This window comes from Rhodnius prolixus, unplaced genomic scaffold (genome assembly GCF_049639745.1).
Source record: "Rhodnius prolixus isolate KJV_2025 unplaced genomic scaffold, Rpr scaffold_6, whole genome shotgun sequence".
Lineage (NCBI taxonomy): Eukaryota > Metazoa > Arthropoda > Insecta > Hemiptera > Reduviidae > Rhodnius > Rhodnius prolixus.
In genome coordinates, this window is record NW_027411634.1 from 8,967,463 (window position 1) to 8,979,791 (window position 12,329).

The 12,329-nt window shown below is 31.3% G+C and overlaps 1 protein-coding gene across 25 annotated transcripts in view; it reads right to left on the reverse strand.

The window, feature by feature from the left end:
* The window catches only part of Sb (serine proteinase stubble), a 136,259-nt gene that overhangs the window by 27,659 nt on the left and 96,271 nt on the right, over positions 1 to 12,329 (reverse strand). For 15 of the 25 annotated variants that reach the window (XM_074142214.1, XM_074142213.1, XM_074142212.1 and 12 more), the window contains 3 exons: positions 12,120 to 12,279; positions 10,655 to 10,874; positions 8,360 to 8,814 (listed from right to left, as the gene is read on the reverse strand). In XM_074142214.1, the coding sequence (XP_073998315.1) occupies positions 8,360 to 8,814; positions 10,655 to 10,874; positions 12,120 to 12,279 (835 nt within the window). The remainder of the gene's footprint in view (positions 1 to 8,359; positions 8,815 to 10,654; positions 10,875 to 12,119; positions 12,280 to 12,329) is intronic. The other 10 variants (XM_074142223.1, XM_074142222.1, XM_074142221.1 and 7 more) reach the window with 1 other exon arrangement.

The window sequence follows — 12,329 nt, forward strand, 5'->3', positions numbered from 1 at the left end:
CTTATACACTTTGTTTTTCTCAATTATAAAGTATAGTTATTTTGTGCGCAGATCTATAGATGTAGAAGATATAAAGGGTTGAAAATTTTTTGGGTCATGAAATTCTGTAAAATTGAGGCCGTTCTATATCTACCACTGTGAACCACGTATTGATATGGAATTTTCTTCTCTTATACACTTTCTTTTTCTCTATTATAAACCATAGTTATTTTGTGCACAGATCTAAAAAGGTAGAAGATATAAAGGTTTGAAAATTTTTTGGGTCATGAAATTCTGCAAAATTGTGGCCGTTCTATATCTCCCACTGTGAACCACGTATTGATATGGAATTTTGTCCTCTGATACACTTTGTTTTTCTCAATTATAAACTGTAGTTATTTTGTGCACAGATCTATAAATGTAGAAGATATAAAGGGTTGAAAATTTATGGGTCATGAAATTCTGTAAAATTATGGCCGTTCTATATCTCCCACTGTGAACCACGGATTGATAAGGAATTTTGTTCTCTTATACACTTTGTTTTTCTCAATTATAAACTATAGTTATTTTGTGCACAGATCTATAAATGTAGAAGATATGAAGGGTTGAAAATTTTTTGGGTCATGAAATTCTGCAAAATTGTGGCTGTTCTATATCTCCCACTGTGAACCACGTATTGATATGGAATTTTGTCCTCTGATACACTTTGTTTTTCTCAATTATAAACTATAGTTATTTTGTGCACAGATCAATAAATGTAGAAGATATAAAGGGTTAAAAATTTTATGGGTCATGAAATTCTGTAAAATTATGGCCGTTCTATATCTCCCACTGTGAACCACGTATTGATATGGAATTTTGTTCTCTTGTACAATTTGTTTTTCCCAATTATAAACTATAGTTATTTTGTGCACAGATCTAAAAAGGTAGAAGATATAAAGGGTTGAAAATTTTTTGGGTCATGGAATTCTGTAAAATTGTGGCCGTTCTATATCTCCCACTGTGAACCACGTATTGATATGGAATTTTGTTCTCTTATACACTTTGTTTTTCTCAATTATAAACTATAGTTATTTTGTGCACAGATCTATAAATGTAGAAGATATAAAGGGTTGAAAATTTTTTGGGTCATGAAATTCTGTAAAATTATGGCCGTTCTATATCTCCCACTGTGAACCACGTATTGATATGGAATTTTGTTCTCTTATACACTTTGTTTTTCTCAATTATAAACTATAGTTATTTTGTGCACAGATCTATAAATGTAGAAGATATAAAGGGTTGAAAATTTTTTGGGTCATGAAATTCTGCAAAATTGTGGCTGTTCTATATCTACCACTGTGAACCACGTATTGATATGGAATTTTGTCCTCTGATACACTTTGTTTTTCTCAATTATAAACTGTAGTTATTTTGTGCATAGATCTATAAATGTAGAAGATATAAAGGGTTGAAAATTTTATGGGTCATGAAATTCTGTAAAATTATGGCCGTTCTATATCTCCCACTGTGAACCACGTATTGATATGGAATTTTGTTCTCTTGTACACTTTGTTTTTCTCAATTATAAACTATAGTTATTTTGTGCACAGATCTATAAATGTAGAAGATATAAAGGGTTGAAAATTTTTTGGGTCATGAAATTCTGTAAAATTATGGCCGTTCTATATCTCCCACTGTGAACCACGTATTGATATGGAATTTTGTTCTCTTATACACTTTGTTTTTCTCAATTATAAACTATAGTTATTTTGTGCACAGATCTATAAATGTAGAAGATATAAAGGGTTGAAAATTTTTTGGGTCATGAAATTCTGCAAAATTGAGGCTGTTCTATATCTACCACTGTGAACCACGTATTGATATGGAATTTTGTCCTCTGATACACTTTGTTTTTCTCAATTATAAACTGTAGTTATTTTGTGCACAGATCTATAAATGTAGTAGATATAAAGGGTTGAAAATTTTATGGGTCATGAAATTCTGTAAAATTGTGGCTGTTCTATATCTACCACTGTGAACCACGTATTGATATGGAATTTTGTCCTCTGATACACTTTGTTTTTCTCAATTATAAACTGTAGTTATTTTGTGCATAGATCTATAAATGTAGAAGATATAAAGGGTTGAAAATTTTATGGGTCATGAAATTCTGTAAAATTATGGCCGTTCTATATCTCCCACTGTGAACCACGTATTGATATGGAATTTTGTTCTCTTGTACACTTTGTTTTTCTCAATTATAAACTATAGTTATTTTGTGCACAGATCTAAAAAGGTAGAAGATATAAAGGGTTGAAAATTTTTTGGGTCATGAAATTCTGTAAAATTGTGGCCGTTCTATATCTACCACTGTGAACCACGTATTCATATGGAATTTTTTTCTCTTATACACTTTGTTTTTTCAATTATAAACTATAGTTATTTTGTGCACAGATCAATAAATGTAGAAGATATAAAGGGTTGAAAAGTTTTTGGGTCATGAAATTCTGTAAAATTATGGCCGTTCTATATCTCCCACTGTGAACCACGTATTGATATGGAATTTTGTTCTCTTATACACTTTGTTTTTCTCAATTATAAACTATAGTTATTTTGTGCTCAGATCTATAAATGTAGAAGATATAAAGGGTTGAAAATTTTTTGGGTCATGAAATTCTGCAAAATTGTGGCTGTTCTATATCTCCCACTGTGAACCACGTATTGATATGGAATTTTGTCCTCTGATACAATTTGTTTTTCTCAATTATAAACTGTAGTTATTTTGTGCACAGATCTATAAATGTAGAAGATATAAAGGGTTGAAAATTTTATGGGTCATGAAATTTTGTAAAATTATGGCCGTTCTATATCTCCCACTGTGAACCACGTATTGATATGGAATTTTGTTCTCTTATACACTTCGTTTTTCTCAATTATAAACTATAGTTATTTTGTGCTCAGATCTATAAATGTAGAAGATATAAAGGGTTGAAAATCTTTTGGGTCATGAAATTCTGTAAAATTGTGGCCGTGCTATATCTCCCAATGTGAACCACTTATTCATATGGAATTTTGTTCTCTTATACACTTTGTTTTTCTCAATTATAAAGTATAGTTATTTTGTGCGCAGATCTATAGATGTAGAAGATATAAAGGATTGAAAATTTTTTGGGTCATGAAATTCTGTAAAATTGAGGCCGTTCTATATCTACCACTGTGAACCACGTATTGATATGGAATTTTCTTCTCTTATACACTTTCTTTTTCTCTATTATAAACCATAGTTATTTTGTGCACAGATCTAAAAAGGTAGAAGATATAAAGGTTTGAAAATTTTTTGGGTCATGAAATTCTGCAAAATTGTGGCCGTTCTATATCTCCCACTGTGAACCACGTATTGATATGGAATTTTGTCCTCTGATACACTTTGTTTTTCTCAATTATAAACTGTAGTTATTTTGTGCACAGATCTATAAATGTAGAAGATATAAAGGGTTGAAAATTTATGGGTCATGAAATTCTGTAAAATTATGGCCGTTCTATATCTCCCACTGTGAACCACGGATTGATAAAGAATTTTGTTCTCTTATACACTTTGTTTTTCTCAATTATAAACTATAGTTATTTTGTGCACAGATCTATAAATGTAGAAGATATGAAGGGTTGAAAATTTTTTGGGTCATGAAATTCTGCAAAATTGTGGCTGTTCTATATCTCCCACTGTGAACCACGTATTGATATGGAATTTTGTCCTCTGATACACTTTGTTTTTCTCAATTATAAACTATAGTTATTTTGTGCACAGATCAATAAATGTAGAAGATATAAAGGGTTAAAAATTTTATGGGTCATGAAATTCTGTAAAATTATGGCCGTTCTATATTTCCCACTGTGAACCACGTATTGATATGGAATTTTGTTCTCTTGTACACTTTGTTTTTCCCAATTATAAACTATAGTTATTTTGTGCACAGATCTAAAAAGGTAGAAGATATAAAGGGTTGAAAATTTTTTGGGTCATGGAATTCTGTAAAATTGTGGCCGTTCTATATCTCCCACTGTGAACCACGTATTGATATGGAATTTTGTTCTCTTATACACTTTGTTTTTCTCAATTATAAACTATAGTTATTTTGTGCACAGATCTATAAATGTAGAAGATATAAAGGGTTGAAAATTTTTTGGGTCATGAAATTCTGTAAAATTATGGCCGTTCTATATCTCCCACTGTGAACCACGTATTGATATGGAATTTTGTTCTCTTATACACTTTGTTTTTCTCAATTATAAACTATAGTTATTTTGTGCACAGATCTATAAATGTAGAAGATATAAAGGGTTGAAAATTTTTTGGGTCATGAAATTCTGCAAAATTGTGGCTGTTCTATATCTACCACTGTGAACCACGTATTGATATGGAATTTTGTCCTCTGATACACTTTGTTTTTCTCAATTATAAACTGTAGTTATTTTGTGCATAGATCTATAAATGTAGAAGATATAAAGGGTTGAAAATTTTATGGGTCATGAAATTCTGTAAAATTATGGCCGTTCTATATCTCCCACTGTGAACCACGTATTGATATGGAATTTTGTTCTCTTGTACACTTTGTTTTTCTCAATTATAAACTATAGTTATTTTGTGCACAGATCTATAAATGTAGAAGATATAAATGGTTGAAAATTTATGGGTCATGAAATTCTGTAAAATTATGGCCGTTCTATATCTCCCACTGTGAACCACGGATTGATAAGGAATTTTGTTCTCTTATACACTTTGTTTTTCTCAATTATAAACTATAGTTATTTTGTGCACAGATCTATAAATATAGAAGATATGAAGGGTTGAAAATTTTTTGGGTCATGAAATTCTGCAAAATTGTGGCTGTTCTATATCTACCACTGTGAACCACGTATTGATATGGAATTTTGTCCTCTGATACACTTTGTTTTTCTCAATTATAAACTATAGTTATTTTGTGCACAGATCTATAAATGTAGAAGATATAAAGGGTTAAAAATTTTATGGGTCATGAAATTCTGTAAAATTATGGCCGTTCTATATCTCCCACTGTGAACCACGTATTGATATGGAATTTTGTTCTCTTGTACACTTTGTTTTTCTCAATTATAAACTATAGTTATTTTGTGCACAGATCTAAAAAGGTAGAAGATATAAAGGGTTGAAAATTTTTTGGGTCATGGAATTCTGTAAAATTGTGGCCGTTCTATATCTCCCACTGTGAACCACGTATTGATATGGAATTTTGTTCTCTTATACACTTTGTTTTTCTCAATTATAAACTATAGTTATTTTGTGCACAGATCTATAAATGTAGAAGATATAAAGGGTTGAAAATTTTTTGGGTCATGAAATTCTGTAAAATTATGGCCGTTCTATATCTCCCACTGTGAACCACGTATTGATATGGAATTTTGTTCTCTTATACACTTTGTTTTTCTCAATTATAAACTATAGTTATTTTGTGCACAGATCTATAAATGTAGAAGATATAAAGGGTTGAAAATTTTTTGGGTCATGAAATTCTGCAAAATTGAGGCTGTTCTATATCTACCACTGTGAACCACGTATTGATATGGAATTTTGTCCTCTGATACACTTTGTTTTTCTCAATTATAAACTGTAGTTATTTTGTGCACAGATCTATAAATGTAGTAGATATAAAGGGTTGAAAATTTTATGGGTCATGAAATTCTGTAAAATTGTGGCTGTTCTATATCTACCACTGTGAACCACGTATTGATATGGAATTTTGTCCTCTGATACACTTTGTTTTTCTCAATTATAAACTGTAGTTATTTTGTGCATAGATCTATAAATGTAGAAGATATAAAGGGTTGAAAATTTTATGGGTCATGAAATTCTGTAAAATTATGGCCGTTCTATATCTCCCACTGTGAACCACGTATTGATATGGAATTTTGTTCTCTTGTACACTTTGTTTTTCTCAATTATAAACTATAGTTATTTTGTGCACAGATCTAAAAAGGTAGAAGATATAAAGGGTTGAAAATTTTTTGGGTCATGGAATTCTGTAAAATTGTGGCCGTTCTATATCTACCACTGTGAACCACGTATTGATATGGAATTTTGATCTCATATACACTTTGTTTTTCTCAATTATAAACTATAGTTATTTTGTGCACAGATCTATAAATGTAGAAGATATAAAGGGTAGCAAATTTGTTGGGTCATGAAATTCTGTAAAATTATGGGCGTTCTATATCTCCCACTGTGAACCACGTATTGATATGGAATTTTGTTCTCTTGTACACTTTGTTTTTCTCAATTATAAACTATAGTTATTTTGTGCTCAGATCTATAAATGTAGAAGATATAAAGGGTTGAAAATTTTTTGGATCATGAAATTCTGTAAAATTATGGCCGTTCTATATCTCCCACTGTGAACTACGTATTGGTATGGAATTTTGTTCTCTTATACACTTTGTTTTTCTCAATTATAAACTATAGTTATTTTTTGCACAGATCTATAATTTTAGAAGATATAAAGCTGTGGTTCTTAACCGGTGTTCCGCGAATATTGTCCAAGTGTTCCGCGAAATTTCAATTATAAATGTATTGAAATTTAGAAACTTAGGAAAGATACGAAAACAAAAAATTGTACCTTTTTTTTAATTTTAATTTAATTTTAAGTTCTTGCTAAATACCGAATTTCAAATTATTTAATGTTAGTGTTCCGCGAAAAAATATATACATATAATTGTGTTCCGCGTCTATGAAATGGTTAAGAACCACTGCTCTAGAGATAGAACCGCAATGTTTTCAGTTAACTAAAAAACAATGATTTTGTACATTTTCCACGAAAAAATATTTAAAATATCGCCTTAAAAATAGGCAATTATTTTCTTTTAAATGATGTAAACGAGTCCTGTAAAAAAAAAAAAAGAATTGAGGGTGGTTCAAATGATTCCGAAACGTACTAAAATTTTGGAAAATGTGGAAATAATAATGAGGAAATGGAATTCAAGTAGGCTCAAATTCACTATTTGCCTGTCAATACTGAAAGTGAAAAAAACCCATAGTCATCTATTTATTGATTATTTTATGCTTTGATTGTGCTCCTAATTGATCATTTATTATTAGACAAAAGCAATTTTATTTAAAAACCAATTAGAACTTTCTCATTATCTTGATTCTGGATCTTCTCAACATTTATGTAAATAGATCATTTAGATTTTTAATGAAACTGTTTAAAAATTGCTAACAAGTGTCGAATCACTTCTGATTCAAAAATATTCAAAGGCCTCTCTGTCATGTGGAGTTCGTTAAATAAATTTTATAAAAGTCTATATTGGGCCAAAAAGTCAATGAACTCTTTTGAATGCTGGATGGAAAATTCACCAATTTAAATCGCAAAGGAATTACTAAGACATTAAAAAAAATCGTAAAGGCTTTTCTTCATTTTTAGTATAACTTTCTCTCTCTTTTAGTCTTCATTTTAAGTTCATTTGTAAAGAAAAAACAGTTCCTCCTAAAATATTTACCTTTAGTAAACGAGAAATAATATTACCTTTTTGATCACAAAAAACATGTTCTTACTTTTTGTTTTCATTTCATTAAAAGTGTAACAAACACAAACAAAGTTCACAGAATGTGTACACAGCTTGGAAAAATTGAATCAACTCATTCCAAAAATAAAGAAAAAAAGAAAATGTAATATTCTTGCAGTGAACAATTCTTAAGTGGTAATATTCTTCAATTTATTCTGTCTATCTTCATGATATTAAATGGATTTTAAGAAGAAGGGTACTGCTGGATAGGAAAGGTTTTTCGAAGAATGAAAACTTGCTTTCATGGAATGAGCAAGGTACGTTATATTTAGAGAAAAATGGTAATGGAAAAAAGAGTTTCACAGAACACTGTAGAATTCTTACTACTCGAAGAAAGAGGATTATATTGGAAATCCACTTACCTACATATTGTGTTTTCTTTTTTCTTCCCTTTTCTATCAATAACTGAAATTTATAGGGGAAGCACAGCAAAGATCCTTTCGTTCTACTTCATTAAATAAATCAAAGAATTCTTTGAAGAAATGTGGCCAAAATTAAACAAGATTTCTAGATCCATAATTTGTTACTAATATCTCAATCAGAAGTAACAAAAAAAAAAAAAAAATCTCCTTTATGGACAAATAATGAATGAACCTAAGTATTCCTAAAGTCAGTCATATAAGTATAATAAGAGTTATTAGTTGGCCTATAATTTTACTAATCCCAAACAGTTGCCCACATTATTTCTGCCTTTAATGAATGTGTTTGGAGGACCAGTATTGTGTCTAATAAATGTTAGAATGGGATACAAGTGGCTAATCTACATATATCCCCCCCATATAAATTATTAACAAGTTTAACTAACCTGCTGAAGAAGCATCCCCGTTCACTAGAAGCTGATGGTGATGATTCTGATGATGGTGATTATTATTATTATGATGATGATGATGGTGGTGGTGATGGGGATGATGGTAGACATGGTGATGGTGCTGCGGTACCGGTCTCTGTGTCGTTGTTGTGGTGCTCGGTACACTTGTAGTACTGCTACTTGACATTGTAGTGGTACTCAGTGTGGTACTGATGGCTACACTAGTGGTTGTAGCCGTGCCAGTACTACTGCTGGCCGTACTTGTTTGCAGATGTGGTGCTGGTCGTAATTTGGTCGGCCTACCTGGAGGCCTAGGCCTGGTCACAAAGGTAATCGCACCCGAGCCACTTCCCACCTGCCAACTAGCCGACTGCGGTGACCATGTTACATCTATTTGGTTACCTTCCACTTCGCTGACACCATCCGAAGTCGTCGAAGGAGGTTTGGTCCACCTGCATGACAAATAGTTATTAGAAAAAATAAAACTTTATCTGACTTATTCCAATCCCCAAAATGAGTTGAAAACAATAACAGTGCTTTTTTATTTTAAAATTTAAATTGTTTTTATTTTAATTTCATTAATGAAGTGCAGAAAAAAAACCTATCCAAAATAGCCTAACGTATAAAAGCAAGAATACACATTAAATTCTCCACATTAAAGAGTGGTTTTGTACACAATGAGCCCTAAAACAGTAGTAATCATGAGTGTATATAGAAAATCATGAATAAACAAAAAAACGATGATTAGATGGAGGAATGCTTTAGCAGTTCGCTGCAACACATGAAAAGGAGGATTAGGGTATTGACGGGCATGGTTTCAAAAACCTTATGACTTACTTGGAGCTATCGATCGAGTAAAATCCAACAAGCAGTGTACTTGCAGCAGAGCGTAGGTTACTGTACCAATACTTCCGTGTCGATAGCTGCCATCAACCATTAGGCCATAAAACGAAAAAGGTAAAAGGAGACCGGCTAAAATCCATATGACATGGCTTGAACGAAAGACAAATGAAGACAGAAATAGAATGGATTTACTGAGTCGGCATTATCAAGATGTGACAATCGGCAACAAGTTTATGTTCAAGGAGAAAAATATTCGGCCACACATATTAGACTAAAGAATGTTGAAATTCTTGATGGTATTGAGCTTGCTTTACCCCCTCCTAACCGGCAAAACTCAACTTCATCCAACTGCAATTTTCTTTCAGTCCATGGAACAATTTCTTTGTAATCTTAATGACTTCTGAAGATGATACAGCAGGGTTTTCATTTCAAAGCCAGGAAACAGTATCAATAAAAGGATCTTACTGCTGGTTGGGAGAGCTATTTACTGCCCCACTTGTTGAAAAATTATAAAAGTCAAATATTTTTATGCTCCTTCATTAATTAAATATTACTTTACCAATCTAACATTTAAATAAATAATCAATATAATTTCTTTTAAATGTTTTAATTTCAATAATTTTTACTGAAATTTTATTTAATTAAATTGTCAAATTCAACTTTCAAATTGAATTAAAATTTTTAAATTGTGTTTTCTAAAAATTATTGCCTAAATTTAATTATAGATTGTAGATTTCTTTTCCAAGTTGGGTACCTAGTCACTCACAGCATAAAAATCACAAAGTATGATTTTTTTTTTACACTTCTGTCAATTCAAAATGCCTTATTCGTGGCCCGTATGAGTGTACCCAACAAATTTATGTAGTTAAAGGTACTGTAAATAATTACAGCCAGAAATTTATGTGGAGGTTTACGAACAACATTGTGAGTTGATGAACAACACCCATGTGCCATCATGTTTTATTATATAACTATGAAGTAGTGAAGTGTTGTCTTTAAAGATAGCATCTCGGAAGGGAATTGAATTGTTTATCTCGTACATCTAACATATAGATTCATAATAGCCCAATAAATGACCCAGAAAATGTTGATTATTGATGAATTTCGATCTCATTAAGTGAGTAAACAATTTATGAATTGTGAATAAAAAAATGTACGAAATTTTACCATACCGTAATGGAAATAATTCTTAATGTTTATAGACAGAAATTATTCATTCTGTACACCTGAATTATAATAATTAAGGGTAATTCCCTAGTATTCTCTTGTTTACCAAGTGGCTGTGTGTAGTATTAAAACGCTACTGAAGTTATAACGTCAAACTAACAATGACTGAAGGAAAAAAAAAGAAATCCGGGGAACATGAACATTAAATTATTTGAATAGATAAATAATTACATAATTTTCAATAAAATAGAATTAAATACATATTTAAAAACTTATACTTACTTATCATAATGTTGACTAGAAGGTTTATTGCTATTATTATTATTAATATCTATATTATTACTACTACTATTATTGAGATTATTTGGTCTAGTGATGAACGGAGGTCTTGTCGTAGGATTGTCACTGGGTCTGGACAGAGATGGTGGTTTGGGCCGTCTTGGCGGTGAATATAGCACGGCAGGCTCATTGGGCACGGCGGCTGGAACTCGACCCACCTCCTCTAAAACAGATACACAATTATCTCACAGACTCCTGTCACTCTATTAAATATCTCGGGGCCAAAATATATTCATGTATTAAATTATTATTATTTTCGAATACGATAGGCAAAGGGAGACCTCTTACTCTCTCTCCTGCCTGTTGCATCTCTGCTGACAGCCTTTTTTCTCAACTTAGTAGTCCCTAAATCCACATAAGTTGAGCCCAGCACAAGTTCTCAAGGCTGGAAACCTCCTCCAGATAGAGTAGACTTATCCCGGTTACGTCGTACATCGAGTTTAACAGTAAGTTATTTTAACTGGCCAGTTAATTTAATTTGTTCGATTTACCTACCACAATTACAAACTCTCAACGCCGAAGGACCCAAATCGAAAGCTACACTTCTGAGTGACCAACATTTTCAGCGGTCTTTTAAAAAATGCAAACATAAATTTAAATTATTAATTCGTATAGTTACAATCCACTTAAGTTCAAAGTAAATCAATCATACCGCAGACTGATTTCTCCCATTATACTTAATTCATCAATTTAAATGTGGAAAATAATTTCTAAATTTAATTTAGAATGCAAAATAAATCATTAAATAAATAAGGTTTAAAATCTGTTAAGTCTAATTTTATAAGCAATAAATAAGTAATTGAAAGAAACATTTTAAAATGTAGTTTTAAACATGCATTTTTAAAGCTACTAAAAAAGAAAAAGAAAAACAGAATGAATAAATAAATGATAGAATTTTCGAATAACTATGCAGGAAAAAAAGAAACCCTCCAACTGCTGAAATATACAAATAGAAGTTGAATTTCAAGTATTCAACAGTACCTCTAGTAATCAGAATAATAAATGTAATGTTTGAAATTCAAAATAGGTGTGCGCAAGATAATGTATACTCTTTTTGAAGTTTTTGATCAATAAAGCATTGAGAAATCGAAGTAGAGCCGTTATATTACTCCATTTCTCTAGTTTCTAATGCAACAAACAATCACTGTCTCGTTTTTAAGTTTGGAGAATGATACTTCATTATTTTCACACTTGTACAACAATGTACCAACCAATTGCTCCAAAGGAACAGTGAATAAATTTTAATTTATTTCAAGGAAGAATTCCCTATCAACGTAGAACGGAATGTACTTCCTTCTAGGAGCTAAAATACAACTTAACAGTACACATTCCACAAAAAGCAATTAAAGACCTAAAGACTATTTCAGATTAATTTATTTAGTAATGAATAATAACATACAGAATATACCTTGAGTGAGATTATGCGCACAACAAGTGCCGAACATGAATGCGTCCACGCACATCCCTACATGGGTTCCACTTGAATTTATACACTCCCAGACGAACATACACTTGCCTTCTAAGCCGTTCACCCAACAGGGTTTAGGATTGATCTGATAATCTGGAACACCAAAAGAAGAAATATTCATTTTATAAATTATGTTTTATTTGTTACTAT